This window comes from Centroberyx gerrardi, chromosome 22, assembly GCF_048128805.1.
Source record: "Centroberyx gerrardi isolate f3 chromosome 22, fCenGer3.hap1.cur.20231027, whole genome shotgun sequence".
Lineage (NCBI taxonomy): Eukaryota > Metazoa > Chordata > Actinopteri > Beryciformes > Berycidae > Centroberyx > Centroberyx gerrardi.
In genome coordinates this window covers 11389525-11411246 of record NC_136018.1, presented here as the reverse complement: position 1 = coordinate 11411246, position 21722 = coordinate 11389525, and the positions used below count along the sequence as shown (strand labels likewise).

General features: G+C 41.1%; 3 protein-coding genes and 2 non-coding genes across 5 annotated transcripts; 2 read left to right on the top strand and 3 right to left on the bottom strand.

Moving 5' to 3' along the window:
- Positions 1-1495: 1495 nt before the first annotated feature.
- Positions 1496-1999, top strand: crhb (corticotropin releasing hormone b). The gene has a single exon (XM_071924007.1). The coding sequence runs from the start codon at positions 1496-1498 to the stop codon at positions 1997-1999; it is 504 nt and encodes a 167-aa protein (XP_071780108.1).
- A 2335-nt stretch (positions 2000-4334) lies between these two features.
- On the bottom strand, positions 4335-9806 carry trim55b (tripartite motif containing 55b). Its single transcript, XM_071924001.2, has 8 exons — positions 9687-9806; positions 9172-9341; positions 7468-7642; positions 6827-6922; positions 5800-6033; positions 5624-5646; positions 4720-4844; positions 4335-4614 (listed from the first exon to the last, which is right to left on the bottom strand). Exons 1-8 carry the CDS (start codon positions 9804-9806, stop codon positions 4442-4444), a joined length of 1116 nt encoding a protein of 371 aa, XP_071780102.2. The 3' UTR covers positions 4335-4441.
- Positions 9807-10882: 1076 nt separating this feature from the next.
- trnaa-agc (transfer RNA alanine (anticodon AGC)) lies at positions 10883-10955 on the bottom strand. The gene has a single exon. It is a non-coding gene; the product is annotated as a tRNA-Ala (tRNA).
- Positions 10956-11237: 282 nt separating this feature from the next.
- trnay-gua (transfer RNA tyrosine (anticodon GUA)) lies at positions 11238-11323 on the top strand. The gene is given in 2 exon segments: positions 11238-11274; positions 11288-11323. It is a non-coding gene; the product is annotated as a tRNA-Tyr (tRNA).
- Positions 11324-11557: 234 nt separating this feature from the next.
- Positions 11558-16515, bottom strand: dnajc5b (DnaJ (Hsp40) homolog, subfamily C, member 5 beta). The gene is made up of 4 exons (XM_071924008.1): positions 16409-16515; positions 13754-13967; positions 13492-13666; positions 11558-11727 (listed from the first exon to the last, which is right to left on the bottom strand). Exons 1-4 carry the CDS (start codon positions 16513-16515, stop codon positions 11633-11635), a joined length of 591 nt encoding a protein of 196 aa, XP_071780109.1. The 3' UTR covers positions 11558-11632.
- Positions 16516-21722: the final 5207 nt, after the last annotated feature.

The following is a 21722-nucleotide window of genomic DNA, read 5'->3' as shown; positions in this document are numbered from 1 at the left end:
AAAACTAATTTGAAATCATTACTAACACTGTGTGGTGCAGTATGTAGCAACAAAGTCACTCAGCCTTGTGCAGAGAAGTGTATTCTCTAACAACAGACCTAAAAATCCAGTCTACAACCTGTAGATTGTACCAATATTCAGTTGTTGTTGTATTTGGAACCTTTGGATGATTGTTTGAGATGTAAGAATGAATCACTCCGTGTTTTCAATATGTGCCGCCATGTTTGGCTTCTGAACTACAAAGAGGGTGAGTGCATTTTGGCCCCATCTGTGACAAGTTTCTTGGAAGGAACAATTACACCAATTTGTGATCCGGAATAAATATTCATGGAGGCCTAAACACATTTAATCCTGATGTCTTATTCTGGACACAAATTCTAAAATTGAGCTGTGGCTGCAAAAAAAAAAAAAAGTCTTATTTAAAAGTTGTCATCATAATACTGTCATTCACCAGTTAGGTATTTTCTTTTTAGACTTCAAGAACCTCGACAATCATTATAACTAATTCAAGTGAAAAAGGCCAGCAGGTTGCACCTATAGGCCTATTTTGAAAACACAGACGTAGACATAGACACAGAAACACACGCGCGCGCTTGTGCACACACACGCACACACTCACACATATGACTCATCTCATCTAAATTAAAGCACTTTTTCAGAGGCGTTCATTCACGTTACACCCATGCAAGCAACGCGCAGACTCAATCTCAGAGCTTGGAGCGTGACACTTGTAGTGAGGTCTTGGCTATATAAGTCCATTCAGCATCTACTCAATAAAGTAACTATATACTAGTTTCTTCAAAGAAGTGAAGGAGGGCGGCATCTCGCCAAATACCTGGCAACCTACAAGGCTACTGTACTGGAGCTCCTGTAAAGACTGAAGGTATGACAGCTCTTTAAAAGCTTCTTTTATTTTATCCAAATTGTGAGTTTATCTGCGTTATCTGGCTTGTTGCATGTTCTCTTTTTCTCGGCAAGAATTACACGGATATTCTCACTCCACATAAATCAGATAAAACAGGTGTTGCGTTTTGCTTTTACGAGCGTTTAGACAAACCATGGATTTATGGATCACTAAATGGATTGTTCTAGTGTTTCCACAGTAATTTCAAACTTCATCTTGTTTTAGAGAAATGGAAACAAGCATGAAGATAGTGGGAAATAATAACTTAACTTTAGCTTAGTTTATCCACATAGCTACTTAACGATAACATGAATCCAATGTCTCTTTACGCGCAAAAATCCACATCACCAATTTCATATTACCTATACACATAATTAATACAGATGAAGGTAATTCGCGCATTCTCTTACTACAGTAATTAAACTCTCACACTTTTATTCATAGTCACCAAGCCATCACATGAATCCAATGCCTCTTTTACGCGCGTAAATTCCACATTACGCAGCACATTTCACATAAATCTGTAATAAACATATAGCATGAGGTTAATCCAGGCATTTTTTCTCCTCAGATTCCTGCTGATATCCTGACATGAAGCTCAATCTACTTGGCACCACCGTGATTCTGCTAGTTGCCTTCTTACCGCGCTACGAATGTAGGGCTATTGAAAGCCCTGGCGGTGCCCTGCGCGTCCCAGCTCCCCAATCCCAAACCTCCCAGCAGCAGCAGTCTAGTCCCATCCTGGAGCGGCTTGGAGAGGAGTATTTCATCCGACTGGGCAACGGGGACTCTAACTCTTTCCGGTCATCGTCAATGTATCCCGGCGGATCACCTGCAGTCTACAACAGAGCTTTGCAACTCCAGCTGACACGGCGTCTTTTACAAGGGAAAGTTGGGAACATCAGGGCGCTCATAAGCGGCTTCGGAGACCATGTGGACGACTCGATGGAGAGGGGAAGGAGGTCCGAGGACCCGCCGATATCCCTGGACCTGACCTTCCACCTGCTCCGGGAGATGATGGAGATGTCCCGGGCTGAACAGCTGGCCCAACAAGCGCAGAATAACAGAAGAATGATGGAGCTCTTCGGGAAATGAAGACCTCTTTCCAATCCGCCAAAGATCTCCTTTCCCTTTTCTGTTCTTTTTATATTTTTACCATCAGCACAACATACTCTGTACCATAGTGCTGCTTTATCACACTATTATTTATAGCTTTAACCTCAAACAATGGAGCGTAAGTGGGCTTGACTTATAATTATCCGATTGTACCTTACCATTTTAATGTTGGTGTCGGAGCTGTAGCATTACACCATTCTTCACTCTCTTTGAAACGAGATATTTTTGGTTAAGATATGAAATACTGCATTGAGAAATTGGCATTTTATTTTAGATTATGATTCATTGTATTTATGGTATTTATGTTTGTTAATAAACTTATGAGCAACCAGTCATTTTTTGTTGTGCCAGAGAACGTCTTATATCTATATTTTTTAATAAAATATGAAAAGCAATGTTTACATTTCTCTGTGGATATCCTTAAATATGACAGTTAATGAATTCTCGGAAAACATGGAGAAAATAATCAGATAAAAATTATAATCCCTGTTATGCTTGTAATTGTGATTAAGATGCACTTTCCTGATGTTTTCAAAAGTTGCTTGGCATAAAGATTTTTAATCTCAAAATGGAGCAATTGAATATATTGGTTGGTGGAAAAACACAAATAGTTGGTTGGAGAGAACACAAATGGCCACTGTATCTTTAGTTTAGCCTACACAGATATTGATTGATATAGAGAAAGGACTGTCTTTCTGAATACACAAATCTTATATAATATTGCCATGGCATTGTTCTGCAGCCAAGTCATGGCTTAACACCATGCCTCCTCCACACCACTGTCAAGGAAAAAATGCTGCAACAACAAAGATTTGATAAAGATGTGGGCAAGGAAGCTGCAAGAGCGACAATACGCACGCAGGTGAGCAGCATTCACATAGCATCCTTTATTCTAAAGCCTTAATCCCCAAGAAGCTCTTCTCATTATACCTGCAAGAGGCAACCACACAGACAGCTAGAAGATGCACCACTGATAACTAATGAGTGTGAAAAGAGAGGTGTGTGTGTGTGTATGCGTGTGCGCATGTGTACGTGCATGCTGTGCTGATCCTTGACCCGCGGTCAGGGTAAACTAAACAAGTGCTGTGGGTGTGAGTCATCCTATTCTGTTTGGCCCACTTAGCAACTTGGGGCTTAGTGCTGCATTGAGCCCATCTGTAAAGGATCCAACTCACTGAATGATGGTGTACAATAATTAGATGGGACTCAATAGTGGGCGACCCCCTCAGAGTCACAGCAAGGTGAGACCCGGGGCAGCAGATAGATGACTGACGGCATGAGGTACACTGCAGGCTAGCTGATATCTACAGTAGGTTGTGGGCCTGAAATGGTTCCCATACAGTAGCGAAAGGTCTTAAAGCTGTCTGCTGCACCAAATACAAAAAGAGCACTAATGCCTTTTCTAGCTGGATTTCCTTTGACAGGGAGAGATGAGAGAGAAAGTGTGAGAGAGAGATAAAGGGAGGAAAAGAGAGAGAAATAAGTCTCTTTTCCTTTCACTTGCACGCACACACACACACACACACACACACACACACACACACACACACACACACACGCACACACGCACACAAAATCTCTTTCATTGTTATTTCAGTCCAGCCAGAGGCCTTAAATGGATTGGTGCACTTAGTAGTAGATACATGAAACTGGAAACTGGTTCCAGTTTTATTATTTGTAACTGTGGTAACAACCAAAGCTTGAGAAATAGGTGTTTGTACAATTCAGTTTAATGACACATAGAGGAATATACTATGGCCACATTAGTTTTATCCATGATAGGAAAATATACTTGCATAACAGAGAATACAACGTGTAATACAGGTTGTCATGTGAATTAACTACTGAAATGACACATAATACCAGTTTCCTGTACAGAAAATATAATGGTATTCATTCTTCTTCCCATGTCTTTAGTTAATCTACCACCCAGCTCATTAAATGATATCAGTTATATAAAAAGACTACGGGGAGGACAAAGGACGCCCTCTTGTTTCAAATGTTAAACCTGTGATGTTCTCTAATGATGTAGTTTAAGCAGTGGGTGGCAAGAGGTCAACTCGATAAAAAAAAGTATGGACAAAAACCTATGAAGAATCACTGACTGAAGAATACAGACATGTATTTAATCAGACAATAAATTCTTTTCATAATTAACTTTGTTAACAAGAACAGTCAGCATACAGAGATGCATGCTAACACAATCCCCATGAAGGAGCGAGCAGAGGGAACTGCAGCTTCCGTCTTTCCCCTCAGCTCCAGCTCAACAACTGCAACTTCCCCATTGGCACATCATATCTAAATCCTTCTCACCGTACCCTGATCCGGGAAAAAAGTATCATAACTGACCTGAAATCAACATCTAGGAGCAACACTTATCCTGCTCCTGGTTCAGGTGTTGTCTGGGCCAACGGCCGGCCGCTAGGTTGAGGCAGCGCTCTTGGCTGCACTAGGGGAGGGGCTAATCTGCGGGGGGATGCCGGGTTGGACTGAGGCAGCTGTGACAGCACCACCTGCTGGAGCAGTCTGGGCTCCCTCTCCTTGCTCAGCACCTGCCTCTCCATCCTCATCCTCTTCGTCCTCATCTTCATCATCTGTAGACAGGGAGGGGAAAAAGTCAGATTACCACAAGAGTCAATGGAACACGATACTGAGCTATAAGCGGTAAGCTGCTACCATCACCGTCTCTGTCCCCTCACCTTGGATGAAGTCGATGCTGCGAAGGGCCGTCCCCTCCTTCTTGAAGTCGACGGTGTAGTGATCCATGTTCTCATAGCCACGCTCAACTTTGTCCAGGTGGGCTGTGCTTGATGCTTCTGTAATCCTGACACCAAAGGGCACAGTCAGGGCTTTAGAGGACAAATCCACCCCTGGATACTGTTATATAGCATCAATCTGTGCTGTTCAATGCATTCCAGGAGTTATTCTGTGATGAAGTGTTGTAATTTATTTTTTTGGTGAACCCACTTTCCCTCAACCTGCCTCTTCTACCTCTACTTCAGTTACTGATTTCCTACATTTGCCAGAATGACTTTCACCACCCTCCAGAGAACAGGTGTGAACTTCTTGCTTTCAGCTGTGGGTTTTATGTGTAGGTGGAGAGAGTGATAGTGACAGTGATAGCATAGTAAGAGCAAGAGAGGGAGTTTTTCCAGTTGAGAAAAAGTGAGTCATACCCCTTACTTAAAATGCAATACATTTTGTGGCTGCATTGCATTCTGGTCTATTGAGGCTACTGTCGGTGGAGAAACTGGTATCTCTGCCTCTTCTACGATGGATTTCTCCCTGTATGACTGTTGAATGTCGGTGCAAAAATGGTGAGTCTAGAAAGAAGCTGCTGTTTGATTCTGAGGGACTGACACCAACATCTGACGATTACTGTTAATGTTTTAGATAGCTGAACATATTTCTGCTATCAAACTCCATTGTTGCTGCTGGAAATATCAGAATCATCCATGGAAATAAGAAAAATACACCACCAAACAACAAAATGGGCCCAGAAACACAAGGTACATCGCCAATAGCTGTTTTTAAGTGTTATATTGTTTTAGGGTGGATTTTGGCCTTAAGATGATATTATGTTTCTCCTGTACATGTACTCACTTTTTGAGGAGTGCCTTTGTGTTCTATGAGAGAGACAGACAGAGAGACAGAGAAACACAAAGAAAGAGGTATTGCATCCAATCAAATACCAAACAAAAAAACATTCATCATGGTAAATATTTTGCATAGAGCTCACAACTAAATATCGAACCCGATCACTTCATATCGACCCTGACCTGCAGGAAGACTGCCATCTCCGGCTCCTCCATGGTCTGGATCCCCGTCTCCACTATCTTACAGCTCTCCTCCAGATGGTCTCCGTACTTCCTGGTCAGGCCCCGGATGTAGTCCAGCTTCTCTTCCTGTTCGCCCGTCACCTTCTGGCTCATCTTCCTCTTCTTCTCCTCCAGGATGGCGTACAACTGGTCGAACTTCTCACACACCAGCGTCTTCTGCCTCCGACCATTCTCCTGTACATGCATGCACAAAGGCAGACAGTTAGAGAGACAGAGGGACACACACACACACACACACACACACACAGACACATAAATAGACACAGAGTTCATAAATTCTGAAAGTCCATCCGCTTTAATCATTCATTATCATCATGTGGGTCACAAATCTATGTAAATGCAGAGTTTAGAGTATTCAAAACACAAGCAACTTATCTTTCACTTCCTTCCTCTAAGATTAAAACAATGAAAACGGGGTGACAGACGTTGTTTGATCATGTAAATTCTATTAACTACAAACGCTCCTACGGGTTAGCCTGTCTTCCGCCCGTCCGGTGGTGCCATATGTGCCGGGAGGACAGCGCAGCTCGTCCTGCATGTCTGTCCCGAGTGACGCCACTGACTGGAGCCACTCCAGCTTCCTCCCTGCTAACTCCGACTGTGGCATGTGACCCATAGGAAAGCTGTCTGTTTTCCTCCCATCAATTACACCGCTCATTTTTAATGTCAGTGGGTGAGAGGCAGGATGGAATACGCTGCTAAGCGTGCGTAGGGGCAACAGTGAGGGAAAAGAGAGAGCGAGAGAGCAAGAAGGAGAGACTGAAGAATCACAGCATTCATTTTCCTCTCTCGTTCTCTCTGTCTCACACACAGGCAGATGCAGAGATGGTGGGCTGACAAGGAGAAATGAAGTTTGTTTTGTTTATATGTTTGATTGTGCAGGTGAGTGCAGGTGCATCAGTGTGTGTAGAGGGGGAGTCTTGCTGTGTGAGTGAACGGCCAGGCGCTGCAGCAGTGGGACACTGACCTCTATGGCCCGACAGGCTTCCTCTAGCTGACTAATGATGCCTTGCATCCTGTCGTTGTTGCCCACCATCATGGCAATCCCGTCACTCAGCTCTGTCTGGGGGTAAAAGACAAGGCCAAGTAAATACATGAGCTCAAGTGCGATCCAAAACTGAGACAGATTTAGTGACAGACAGATTTGGTATTGAAATTTTGAAGATTTTTTTTTGACAATTTATATAATTTAGACAGGAATTTTTTCATAATTTACAAAAAATGACAGCAAAAAAAACATTTCCATATCTCTGTCTTTGTATATCTTTGATGCCAATATGTCCACAAATCTGTTGCTGCTGTGTACTGCCAATGTCTTGTATTGCTGTTCTTCAGTGTTCTCCACATACAAGCTGCAAAACGAATGCACTGTCCTGTATTACTGCTCTTTAGTGCTTTTGATATACAAGCTGTCTACCGTTCTGTTTGTTTCCATGTACGGGCTATAAAAACAAATTTCCTCTTGGAGAACAATAAAGTATCTGTCTATCTGACTGAATGTAAAAATCCAGAATGAACATGTTACCTCCTTCTCTCTCTCTCTCTCTCTTTCCCTCCTATCTCATGATCAACAGTATTAGTGCCATCCATGAGTATTTCAGGTCTCACCTTCTGTGTCTGGTAGATGCTTGTGAGCGGCGCCACCTCACAGTCTTTGTGAGCTCCGAATACTTTACACATGGAGCATGTGGGCACGCCGTGGGTCACACAGTAAATGTTGATCTTTTCTTCCTCATGGACATCGCACATGGGCGTTTCCTCCTTTCTCTCTGGTGCTGGTTTGCTGCTGCTGAAAGGCAGATTTTTAAAAAAGCAGTGTTACCTCACTGTCAGGCCATACATTTTAGTACTTACATATTAAATCTATACTAATAACAAAGAAGGAGATGTAGAGAAAGAGAAGTTGGAGAATGATTTTTAACCTTTGAGACAACTAAGATGTGGATTGTGCAAAAAGGGGCTGCAACTCAATATCAAGATGATGTCCCTAATGTTCTGTGTAGAAAGGTGTATAATGTTATCTTTGATTTAGATAAATTATATTGTTTGTGAATGAGTATTTAGGTCATCCTCATGCCCTGCAAGACCAATTTAGCCCATGAGGGTTACTAAACATATCAGTTACTAGTACATGTACTAGTAAACATATTCCACGTGGTTATCCAAAATAATCCTTAAAATACCACAAGTACATACATCTTGAGTTTGGGTGGCTCCATTGGGAATTCTGGTTATGTCTGTAATGAAATGCATTCATAGATGAGGGAGTCTACTCTATTGTTCACTGTTACACAGCCATTATATTTGAGTATATGAGGCTAACAGCAAGGCTATGTATCTTGAGTGTTTGAGTTGAAGTGTAGTAGATCTTATGTCATACAAGCCTGCAGGTTATACAGTCAACTCCTAGAGAAATCATCTGTGTGTATGATTAGGACCATAAACTTTCTGTCATCCCGCTCTCTGACTCACGCGCCACTGGTTTACGGGACGCAACGGCCCCACCGGCAACTGTTACGCTTCCCTCCATCACACACCAGAAACGAGACAAGACAGGGAGCGTGCATCCATAAATGCACAGTTTGTCCCTCTCCTCCTTTCCCTTCTCTATCCTCTGCCATCAAAGCAGAAGAGAGCTTTGACTGTGGTGACGTAGATTACTTTAAAAATTGCTCGTCTCACAAACTAAAAGTTGTTTGTCTCACAAATTCTTAAAGGGATAATAACCCTGAACGCAAAGATGAAAACAGAATGACACTTGGTCAAAACACTGACAGCTAGCTGGTTCATTTTGGGGGACTACGATTTCCCAATACATCTGCTTATATTGTAATTACACTGAATGTACAAAACATTAGGGACATTTTCCTGATATTGAGTTGCAGCACAATCCACATCTCAATTGTCTCAAAACTTAAAAATCCTTCTCGAACTCGTCTTCTTGTCTTATCTACATCTCCTCCTTTGTGATTAGTATAGATTTAATAAGGGAAATCAATAAGGGATAATGGCTTTTACCTGGATTCACCTCATCAGTGTCCCTAATATTTCATACATTCAGTTTATAAGAAGCCTGTTACAAGCAGGGCAGGGTGGTGATAATTTAATATCAGATCTGTTAGTACAGAAGTGACACAGTTTGGATTTGTAGTTGAATAAATCAAAAGGCATCTTGAGAAAGTTGCATTGCAGCACCAGTCTCACCCTGGCTGTAACCATGCAAGAAGGTACGGGAGGGAAGTGAGAAGTGTTGGAAACTCAAAACATGAGAGACTGAAGGGAGCACACCTCTCTGTGTCTTATCTGTCTCACCTGCTGGACTCCTGTTTGAACATGTCAATGATGTTCTCCACCAGCAGGTTCCTCTGCAGCCCGTACACACCATGCCTGTCCAGCACCACCTCGTGTCTGCAGGACGGGCATCGGAAGCGGCCACCAGACGTCAGCGAGCCCCCCCTCGTTGGAAGGTACGGGTTTGAAGCCTGTAAACAGACAGACACAGTCACAAATCAAAATCTCGATTTAGTGCGATCGGACGGGGTTGTAATGAATAGGTTCATCTCAGCCTGCCAAGATTTTATAATCGTCTTACTCAGGATACAGTGAGAGGCAGCAGAAGAAATATTGGAAATATGCTTTTTATTTATGAATAAATCAAGAGTTTAGGGCAAGTTTATGAAAAATATGAATGGATTCAACCTTCATAGGCTATTAAATGGATAGGCTTACTTTACAACAAAAACAAGTCTAGCATAAGTAACAAGATGACTCATACTTTGCACTTGCTACTTCAAAACAAATCAATGGCATTTTGTTTGTTTGCTTACCTGGAAGACATCATTGGCACATTTTCTGCAGAGGTTGTGCTGGCAGGGAAGGATAACCACAGGCTTTGTAAACATTTCCAGGCATATAGGACAAATCAGCTGTTTCTCCAAGTTGTCCATGCTATTCATTTTTGGATAAAAGCAGTCTGTAAGACATAAGACACTGCTGAAACTTGATTAGACTATGCTACCAAAACTATAAGTTAGTATAGCGTCAATTTCTGAGAGGAATGTGTTGTAGGCCCAGGGCTAGGCTGAGGAGTAGGCCTGCTGCTCTTGCTTCAGTGGGTGCGGGGTCCTAATCTAGCTGGAGTCAGTTCTGTTTTTAGAAGCTAGCTGTCACGTCAAAGGTTGCCATATTTACGTGCCCATATTTGAAACTGATCCTGGGCAGTTGAGCAGGGCAGGACTGAACAGCTGCCTACAAGTAACAGGCCTCTGTGTGCTCCTCTACACTAGCAGAGGCGATTTGTTGTCTATCAGTCTCAATTTTACATCCTTACATCCCGTTGTTAAGCAAATCCTTAAGTATTGCCCAGCCGTCATTAGGCCAAAAGATCCCCCAGCCAATCAGAAAACGTGTAGAGCGAAGTTAAAGTATGGACAAGTCAATCGTGATACACGTGACCTGCCATCAGTTTTTTAGTTCAGTCTGTATTTTGTCGCACTGCCAAATGCCAAAAATGGCATTTTGGACGTGTTCTAATATAACATTATATCTTGTGAAAAGTGGTACTTGTTCCAGTCCTGTAACCCTTGTTGATTTGTCAAGAAATTTGGCCTATGGTGTAGCATTAAGGTTGAGATGCTAGTATGGTCCTGGTTAGCTTACACGCTACAACAACCGTCCATTAAAGACATAGACCATGAAAATGGAAAAAGGTAGGTAAACATTTCAAACTCTTCTTATAACTTTAGCAAACAACATTTGCTTCTGCATAAGTGACTGGCATAATTATTATGCCCCTGCACTAATATGATAATAGTGTAGTTAACGCATACTTGCAAGTTGGCTAGCATAAAAAATTATGTCAATTTAGCTAACGTTGGGCGTGGTAGATGGTAATTGGATGGGGTCAAAGTTTTGAGGACAGGGTGTTCAAAAGCATACATGATGGCTTGTTTTTAAACTGATTTTGCTTGTAGTGATGGTTGCCATAAAGTAAAATGTTGCAGGTCAATGACAAAAGTGTATTTGGAGAATGCGGGCATCGATCCCGCTACCTCTCGCATGCTAAGCGAGCGCTCTACCATTTGAGCTAATTCCCCTTCATGGTAGGTATTGTAGCTGGGCGCCATTTTGTTTTGTAGCAGACTGATGGCGTCACCGTGTAAAATACCGTCAGCTCGTCAACGCCGCTTCGCTGCTGTGTGGTACTGAAGCGCTGTGACATCCGAGACTAATATCATCGTGCTGAATACATGGAGAATTGTAAGACTCAACCTGGTTCCCCGAAACACAGAACCGAAAACATTGACAGCGATGATTTTGTAGTTCCGTCGTGTTTGTACAGTAAATTTGTACTATATTTTCCGGGTTATGTGCAGCTCCCTTCGATAGCTCAGTTGGTAGAGCGGAGGACTGTAGTGGATACATGGTAATCCTTAGGTCGCTGGTTCGAATCCGGCTCGAAGGAGAGAAATTATTTTTGATAATACACAACGAGAACCTTTTCTTACTCTTCATGATAAATTTAAAATAAATGGTAAGTGACAATGAAAACAAGCCCATATCCTCATTTCTTTCAAAACAATCCAAATGCAACAAAACAACTCAAATGCAGATGTCTGAAATTAGGAAGTTGATGTTCAAATTTAATAATTTACAAGCAAAGCCAACAATACATCATTTACAAAGAATAGTACAGGCTGAAAGTAGCCTCTCATGCATCTAGAATTAATTTCAGAAAGAAAGGCTTCCTGCAGGGGTCACCACTACAGGAATGCTAATCTCTATCCCCAGGCGTATGGCATTCATCTCCAGTGAACTGTGTCTTCTCTCTTGTATTGATTGGCTGATGTACCATTGGGATACCTCCATCTAGGCAGAGATACAAAGTTTCAAAATCAATCCCTATGCATATACACTGGCTTTTAACAAATCCTGTGGTGGTTCTCCCTAGATAGATCAACATAAATTACAAGACTTATATTTAATGGTCCCAAAAAAGTGTAAAAATAACACGCTAATCTCTATCAAATCACGTCACTAATTCTTTTTTACTGCGAACTACAACTAAGAAATGTCTTCTTAGCTTCCCCGCTTGGGAGAAGTTGACATAATCTGTGTCTAACTTAATGCTGCTTTCTGTCCTTTTGATATTACAGATAAGGAAAAACTGGGTCCTTATCTGGAGGAAGGAATGGGAAAGATCCTGACCACTAATCACTACAGCACCCCTGGGTTAACCTGACAACAACTGACCATTAAAAACAGTAAACTGCACAATAGATTATATGAAAAGATTTGCACAGACAAATGGCCACTGTTTGGTTATGACCGATAAGTAGTGACGAGATCCCAGTGTTTCACTGTCAGACAAGAGAGCTAGATTACAAATGTTAGTTCTACTTTGGTGACTGGAATTATCTTTAGAAAACACTTTGCATGCTACGCATGTCAAATGATAAATGATCACACCTGCAAGCGCTGTGTTCAGAGGCCAGTTGAAAAGTGATTATGTCTGATTTGGTCGCAACTAGTGATGAAAACAAACGTTATCTCTTTTTTTTTTTTTTTTTTACAGCGAGATGGCTCAAAATAACTGCAATGCAAACACATTCAGATGGGTGACTCAGAAGCAGTAATTATCAGTTCTGCAGAGGACTGCAGTAAGCATGAAGCTCCCCCACTGCTATCTGGCACCCAGCAGTATATTATTGCCACACATCTGGCTCTGATATTAAGTGTCTTTGTTTATCGTAATGGCTGCCATTTTTCTGTGTTGGTGTATGCATGTTAAAATGTGATGCATCACAGGATTCTCCTCGACAACGACTAAATGAGAATTTGTAAGTGAAAATGGAAGAAGTACGGATGTGTGGACCATAGAGATTAACCAGTTTAATCTGTTTAATCTCTGTGGTGTGGATTTATAATTTAAAGATCTGTGTTCCAATAATGGAGTGCTTGATTGTGTATGTGTGTGTTTTCTTGTATTTCCATACTTATAAAGACCAAATGTCCTCACAAGGATAGAGAGATGAGGAAAATACTCCCTAAGTGAGGACATTTTGCTGGTCATCACTTTAAGGGGCTATGTGTTTATTCATTTGTGCACATTGAAGAGAGTTCATTAAAAACAAAAAAAACATGATATAAAAGACCTATAAGTATGCAGGTGAGGTGGGAAACTCAAGCAGGGTTTATATCGACCTCACCGTTTAAGCAGTAAATGAGATTAGACAGTGTTGCATAACAATAACTACAAAAAACTTTCCAATACAGTAGCAAAGAGTCAGTTTAAGAAATGAATGGAGAATGGAACAGAAATAGAAAGTTGGTCTTATTATGCAAGGAGCGACAACATATTAGATTTAAGTGTACTGTTAAATATTGTCAGTGATGGAGAGGCTGATGCCAAGTCAGTATACAGATTAAACAAGTATAGAGTTAGGATTTGGTTATGGTAAAGGTTAAAGGCCCAATATTGTTCAGTTTTCATGATTTTGTGTGTTCTCAAGATAAGAATTACGTACTTCATGATGTTTTGCAAATAAATGTAGAAATGTAAATGATTTTTTGTTGTCATCTTCACTGATTTACAGTTCTTTGGTGGGTGGCTTTTGGGGGGAGAAATCTCACCTGTCTCCATATTTATGAGAGGCTGCTCCTCCAGGTCCTCACAGTACATGTAGAAGTCGGGGTCTTCGTCTGCAGGCGTGCGGGGTTTACACTTCCCACAGCAGCAGTTGAAGCAGCAGCACAAGCAGCAGCAGAAGTAGCAGCCAGTCACAAGCCCACAGACCACAAACAATCCCTAGACATAGAAAACATTAAGATAGGTTAGTGATCATCTGTCACACACAGACACACACACACGATACCTTTAATAAACACACATTACCTTTGCCCACCAGCTAGAGAGCATAAAGTAGGCGTTAACATTCTCCTCTCCAAACTGCTCGGCTACATAGAGGCCCAGGGAGCCGTACTGGTCGTAGATTTTCCTCTTGGTGGCGTCCGACAGCACTGAGTGGGCGTGGTTCACCTCCTTGAATTTATCTGTGGTGTTTGGGTTCGCGGGGTTCTTGTCAGGATGATATTTCAAAGCAAGTTTTCTGGGGAGAAGAACATCACATTAAAGATTAAGCTATTCAACGTACGTACAGGGTTAGTAGTGGTTAAAATGTTAATGTGCGATTAAAAGACAGTAGTGCCGCCATTTCCATCATTGACCTTTTTGGTATCCAGTTTATGCTCCTTGAAAATTGTCATATGTTTACCTTACATTCCTCTACACCTCATCACAATCACCTAATTTAATGAAAATTCAATTTTAAACATAATTTTCAAGTTGTTGCATTATGCCATAACATAACCTATAATGAGGAAGAAGTTCATCTAATTTGCAGCCTTGAATTACAACAAAATAGCGCAGCTTTTTTTTTTCTTTTTTTAAAAAGGTTCTTGGTAATTTTGTCAAATCTAATGATTTTTGAGATGCCTATAGTACATTTTCAGATACAGTGGAGGCCTATGGCAATGTTCAGTCAGCACAAAATGGATACAAACTATTTCAAATATGGCAATCATGGAAAAGCATGCTAAACCACCGCTTGATTAACTACACTATCCAGGCAAGCGTGGCATAGGATCCTCTAAGGTCTGATAGCTCGTGACCCATTTCAGTGTTCCTAACCTGACTCACCCAAGATAGCACCTGCTGTCCTGACACCCTAATTCCCTTTATAGATGGGGCCACATGTTGTGCACACATTGCTCATCACATAGGCAGGTCAAAGTCAGTGCGAGATTTAAACATTTTTAACAAAAGATATCATCTAAAATAACTGATTTTGTCCAGCCTTCCTCTCTAATCTGTCTCTCTTTAATAGGATTTACGGTTAGGGTTGGACCCCCAACCACAAGTTGGGAACCACAGCTGTAAAGACATACATATGTATCAATTCACGACTCAAAAGTGTGAATTACATCTTCGAAACATACAGAGAGAGAAAGATAAAAATAGAGCAAAATAAATTATCACCTCCGCATCCTACTTTTAAATGTAACTAACTTTAAAGTCTCTTCTTGATCATCACTGCACATTTTGCCAAGATTATTGACAGAACTGTAAAAATGTAAAACAGCAGACCTTATGCTGACATACAACGCTGGCTAAGAAAATTCACAACTGTGCTTTTTGCCATAACAGGACTTGATTGTCGTTACTTAAACAAATACTTATAATTAAAATACCTTTTACCTGATTTCTCCTTTTTATTTTTATCTTTTTTTTTCTGTGATCCACTACAAATGATGTTTTCTCATCATTTTATGATGCTGTGTGCATGCCAGCTCATTCATCTTTAATCAGTACCGGCTCAGACAGTCTCTAAAAAGGCTGAGCTAGTATGATTACATATTCATTAACAACAAGCAAGGACTGCTCAAATGCTAACCATTTAGATGGCTCCTAAAAGTGTATTCAAATGAGACCAATTAAGAAGTCATTCTGGGTTATGTCTTTGTGATTGAAGTGAATTCATAATTTTTAAGCCATTACTGTCTGACTCATAATATTGCAGTGACTGTTGGTAAAAATGCAATGAAGATTGAAGATTGACAATTTAAGAGCAATTTAAAGATTGCTTGGACGTGAAAGTCCAATATGAAGGCCAGGCCATGCTGCTGGGGGTTTTAGGACCAGTGGGATTTCAGAGTAGCCAGTTTTAAGAGAGATCCTACAATGTTCTCCTCCTGTTCTTTTATTGTACTCAGTGGTGGTACATGGTGCTGTGGGCATATAGAAAATAGGTCTGCGGATGCACTGACAAGGTCATGAAATGCCCAACAGGAGGTGTTATGTGTTTACACACACACACACACACACACACACACACACATAAATATAAAGGTCTACAAGCGCATAAGCATGAAAAGATAAACGTGCGAATGGGGAAATGTTTTATAAGGCCTGACCAGAATAGAGAGCAAAGCGAAGGGTGCCATCTGTTCCCTCGTATGAATATTTTAGTTATATGGAAGTCATATTGTATTCATGCAGAAGGCAAACAGTCACCGCCTGTGATTTTTAAAAGGTCTTGCACTAGTTTGGCATTCTCAGATAGTCTTGTTTATCTCTACGTTCCTACATTTGTCCCAAAAAGACGGCCCGAGAAAATGATTCACCCCAAAACACCCGTTTGGATGATATGCAGTCCACTGTTCCCATCATGCACGTGTTCCGGCGGGCAATTAATTTTTCACTTTGGTCAGTTTTGACGAGCAGACAGGAGCTGTCGGAGCTGGCAGAGGCTGATGTTCAACTGCCCCTCAAAACCTCTCTGTTGAAGCAGAGGGCTGTCCACTTGACAAGAATCTAATAATGTCTGTGTTTCTCCATTTTTCTGTTATGACACTCAGCTCAAGTCTCCTGTATCCAGAGGTTATGAGCTATTGTGTCAGATGGAAGTGGTTTCATGTCTTTTTTTAATATGTCTTTAGACTGTTGTGAGCCTTACAGCATCTCATGACATGGTCCCTGGTAGATGCGTACCTGTAAGACTTCCTTATGTCCTCCTGTGTGCAGGTCTTCTCCAGACCCAGAACGGAGTAGAGATCTTCTCCTGAGGCGGACAGCATCTGTTGCCTTGGGTCTGACATCTTTCCGCATCATGACCTGCGTGACACAAGTGAGATAAAAGACCAAGTACTGAAAGTTTAACCAGGCATTCCAAAATAATATCACAAATTCAAAGGAATACTACTGACATTTTTGACTTTTCCTCACATCTCAATCAGTACACCTTTACTTTAGTCCCACCTAGACTATCCTGTAAGACGTGATTTAAGGTTTAAATACCTTCTCCTGCTCATAAGCTTCTATTCAGTTTGAAACTTATGGCAATGTCACTTTTATGGCCATCCTTGTTAATATCAATAAGATAAAAATTAGTAGTGCTCATTTAATTTAAATAGAGTCATTCTTTCTTTAAAGTAGCAACGACTTCTTAGATAACTAGCATTTGAATCAAAGCAGGAACGGTATAGTTTATGTTGGAAGTTGATCACTGTAAACTTCAACTATCAACAAAACATTATTTATCAAGCATTTGGATGATTTTTTATGACCTCAGACATCTGCAGCACATGACCTTTGAACCTGGTCAGGGTGAATTCATATCACATTCGTAGTTGTAGTTAAGAGTAATGCACCCTAATTTTGTGTGATATTCTACAAATTGAGTGAAACAGCCAGCAGTTTGAGTCTGAAGCAGCACAGTGGAAAGTAAGGGTCTGGAGGTTGAGGGGGTGGATGTGTGTAAGTTATAATTTTCAGTGAAAGTTTTCTGATTTAACCAAGACTAAAACCATTACCCTAACCTCACCTGAAGTTGTTTTAGTTGCCTAACCTTAACCCTAACAAAGCTGTTATTGCAGTGATAAGTTATGCAGCTGGCCATTGGCATAGCATGAATCAAGGGTGCATAACTTTTCGTAAGATATCAATATGAACATTGTATGAGAACACATTGACCTGGTCCCATATCATATCACCAAAACCATGTAGCCGAATGGGAAAAAGCCTACAGATAATGAGAAATAGAGGTGCAATGAAAAAAATTTGACACAATTTGGAGAGGATTTGCATTTTCCACAAACATCTACCACAGTTTCTGGGAGAAACCCATGTAAGTTTAAGCAAGGGTCACACACATGGTGGATCATATACATGCCAAATTTACCGGTAAAACCGAACAATTTGGTAAATATCTTACCATTTTACGTATACATATATTTGCTGACAGGAAAGACAATATAAAGCTGCCAGATTTCAGCATGGAGTTTGATTTGACATCCTCTCCCATACAAAGACATAAAGAGAGAACGTGGCAGCAGACATCACAGTAACTGATGGTCATGGGAAACTGCACTTAGCATTCAGGTGCTTCCCTCAGTCTGGCTTAAACCTCAACCCTCTCCTCACCTGCACCATGTGAAAGTCCAATACACACTGTCTCCTTAACACTTTAATTCAAATAGTGAAGCAGGGGGATTTCAACATACAGCAGGTGTGAGTTTAATCACCAAGGGGCTATACCATGGGGTACCAACCAGATTACACTAAGAGCACAGTCAACATACAGTGTATAGTATCATCATTCTGTGACATTTACTCTGGGATTGTTGAGCTTCCTTGCTGTAGCTGCATAATGTTTATAAAGATATTGTAAATACAGCAACACATTTTCTTACCACATACAACTTATTCAATGTAGTGGTTTTCAACCTGTGGGTTAAGGCCCCCAAAGGGATTTGCAAGACGATTTTAAGGGATCACAACATAGTTTCTGGAATGGGAAAAACATATATCTCTACTAAGATCTTATCATAACTGAAATCTTAGTGATATTTTTTTTTCTTATGAGATAATTAATATTTGTGGCCTCTGGGCTACTTCCACTAATTTGTCAAGTAAATAGCCTGGAAAGTAAAAAATAATTGTTTGGTATTAAAGTTTAATTGTTTGGCACGTTAGCATAACAAGGGGGTCGTAAATAGACATTATTGTTTTTGAGGGTCGCGAGCCACTTGAAAAGGAAACAAACAAACGCGGCTGTGACATAAGATATAGGCTAATAGAGGACAGAACAGAGGGACGGGACAAGGTATGGTACAAATATGAAGTAATTAAAAATAATTACAAGTTTGTGTTACCCCAGTTTCAGTTCTATTCTATCTACTATTCTCAAAAACTTTCTGTCGTTCATCCCATCATTTGGGCGCAAGGCTAATTTCCCGTGCTGTGACCGAACTGGCCTCCAATTCTGATTTCCTCCAACACTTATTTTACTCGGCATGTAAATCCGTGGATCTAAAGGCCTGCAGACATGTGAAGGCAAGCATAGTGCAGCCGCGACAAAACAAAAGATCAGTGTCTGTGAGTCTGGATCATGCCGTGGCCTGTGAGTCCTACCTCCGCTCTCCTTCCGCCCGCAGCTCCGTCCTCCACTAGTCGAGGGAACACGGGTCAGTGGTGTCAGGTGTCTGTGGCGGCTGTCAGTGGCTCTCAATGAAGAAAACAGACCACTAGTTATGGCCTCTATCTATCTATCTATCTATCTATCTATCTATCTATCTATCTATCAAGACATTTAGTATAAAACTTATTTTTTTAGCAGTTTATGTGGTTATGAACCCTAGCCCAGGGTGATATTGATCAAATAATTATAGTTTGTGTTTAGAAAAGCTTTACTCGGAGTGTTAAGGCTACACTGGGCTTTCAACATAGTGAAAGAGTGCTATCTAGTGGTAGAAAGAGGCCACACCAGGCTTTGTCCACAACAATACACAATATATTGACATCATTACTATCATCACCACATGATGCCAGCATACATTAGAATAATGCTGTTGCATCATCCACAGGTCCCTTTGTGGACAATATGGATGGAAATAAACCAAAAACATAGGAAATCCATGATTAGCTATCACATACTGTTGGTCCTTCTAGCTAGGATTTAGTCATTCAATGTAATACTTATGAACTATATGTTATATGTAGCCTATATAGCATATTGACACTATACAGTAGTTCCAAAATGGGCCCCTTAGCATGGATAACATTTCAAGTTTTGACATTGCACATGTCCAAGTAGCCTACACAATTACACGCTTTCACCAAACAGTAAGTGTTAGCACACAAACAAGCTCAGCCAGGTCTTGAACATTTGTTTGTAGTTGGCAGGCATTATTGTTGTCAGTATCTTGAAAAATACAAGCGTAATATGGGCTTCCATCTATTTCACTTTCACTTGATGTCTGCTAATTGTATTACGAACAGAGCTAAATAACAACCTATGAGTTTCCAAGTTGGAAGATAACTCAAATTTATTTTTTTTTAAGTTGGGAACATGTTTATTGTTGGTCCCATCTGACATGAATGCAGGGTGTTGAGCACACAGCTCTTGTAAAAGCTCTTTTCCACCACAAGATGGCTCTACATACACACAGAAACACATTTGCAGGGATACATGGCACCCAGTACAAAAGGCTGTTGGAACATAAATATTATGTTATAGGAAACCTATTGTAGATTTTTGTAGTAAGCTGACTTGTGCAAATGGACCAAACAGTTTTTGAGTGAAAATGTAATTCAGCAATCTTTCAAAATCACAATAAACCCAAGTAACACTGAAGACAGGAGGTAGGAATGAAGTTGTTTGGAAAATATTAGACAGTCATTCAATAAAGAGGATGTGCAGTCAGTCACATAAACTTACCAAACATATAAAATGTATAATCTGGTGTTTGTGTGTGTTTACTGTTTATATGAATCCTTACTAGTTGGTACCAAGGCAACAACTACTCTATACATATGCTTACACATACATACATATACTGTACAATAACCCCCCCACACACACAATTAAAACAGTATGAACATTACAAAAACAGAGGCCACCCCCATTTAAAAAGCATGATCATTTCAAAACATCAGATATGAATCAAATAATAACACAATCAATAATAAGACCAAACAGACTCAAACAAATCTGTGTGTGTGTGTGTGTGTGTGTGTGTGTGTGTGTGTGTGTGGGAGGGCATGTGTATGTGTGTGACTGTGTGTTTACAGATGCAAGCACACAGACACACATATTGGCTGTGTGTGTGTGTGTGTGTGTGTGTGTCAGAGAGCAGTAGAAGGTAAGAGATGCTGCAAACAGATAATCAGTGCTGTGACGCTCACAGTGCAGTCAGATGGTAACAGGTAAATCAATTAGGGAGACCACGGCTGATCCCAGGCCCTCTCCAGAGAGCTGTCACTGAGACACAGAGCCGGGTGGGGCGGGGTGGGCCGGGGGGCCTGCAAGGAGATACCTGTGACCCCAGGGGGAATCAGCAGGTATGCAGCTCACCTGTTTCCTGTCTTTCCAAAACTCCCGAGGCTGCTGGTTAAACACACCTGCCATGGGACCGAGGTGTGTGTCTTGTGTGTTCGTGTGCGTGCGTATGTGTGCTGCAAAAAAAAAGGCTGTGGAAGAAATTAATTAATAGAAATGCCTCGCTAATCGTTTTCCCAAATGTACACTTAGAGGAGTGTGTGTAAAATGCATGTCGTCCTGCATGTGCATACGTGCTTGTGACGCAGCCAGATGCCGGATCACCTAGTTTCAGAGTCGTCTGGCAACAACAGGTTTGTAAATTGTGACTGCAAAAACAGCAGGCTACACCTATAATGAGGGTGACCTACTCTCTTCTCATACATTGAACACCTTTAAGAGTTAGTGACATGTTAATAGTCATTTACACTCACACCTCTGCACTGTGGAAAAGAACTCCAGTTAGCATCAGATTCAGTGTTTTCAGAGAATATCCTTGACTAAAGTGGCAATAAGGTTTTTCACTCATTTGCTGTGGGTTTTAGGCAGGTTGACAGAGCAGTTTGCAACAGTGTTGCCTTAGTTGCCTGGAAAAGATGCAGGACCTCCTTGCAGGGGGTATGATTGTGGGGAACTGCATTCACAACCATGGAAGGGGGAGGGAGGGGATACTAATTATGCCCTCCGTTGGCACCGAGCCTGACTGTTGCCATGGCACAGCTCACCATTGTCCCCCAGCACCCGAGCACAGCACAAAAACTTCCAGGGAAAATGTTCAAGTTCTGGACCCTTAGTGTGGTAAATATATAAAGGAGGAATTAGGGGGATTTTTATTTTAGCTATTTAGCTGCAGCATGAGGTCAACTGCTTCTTATCAGTCAGGAAATCAATGATCCAGTATCCAACAGGCAGTGGATTACACTGCCTGCAGACAAATGAAACCTTAAGAGTGCCTGCAGACAGTAAAATGGGTAATTGACGTCAGAA

Coding starts and splice junctions, on each gene's coding strand:
- dnajc5b (XM_071924008.1), bottom strand. CDS start 16,515: ATGTCAGACCCAAGGCAACAGATGCTGTCCGCCTCAGGAGAAGATCTC. Junction 13,667..13,753: donor TCTCTAGCTGGTGGGCAAAG/GTAATGTGTGTT, acceptor TTCTATGTCTAG/GGATTGTTTGTGGTCTGTGG. Junction 11,728..13,491: donor TCTCATAAATATGGAGACAG/GTGAGATTTCTC, acceptor ATCTCTGCCTAG/ATGGAGGTATCCCAATGGTA.
- trim55b (XM_071924001.2), bottom strand. CDS start 9,806: ATGGACAACTTGGAGAAACAGCTGATTTGTCCTATATGCCTGGAAATG. Junction 7,643..9,171: donor TTCAAACAGGAGTCCAGCAG/GTGAGACAGATA, acceptor TTTCAGCAGCAG/CAAACCAGCACCAGAGAGAA. Junction 4,615..4,719: donor CAGCATCGACTTCATCCAAG/GTGAGGGGACAG, acceptor CCCTGTCTACAG/ATGATGAAGATGAGGACGAA.
- crhb (XM_071924007.1), top strand. CDS start 1,496: ATGAAGCTCAATCTACTTGGCACCACCGTGATTCTGCTAGTTGCCTTC.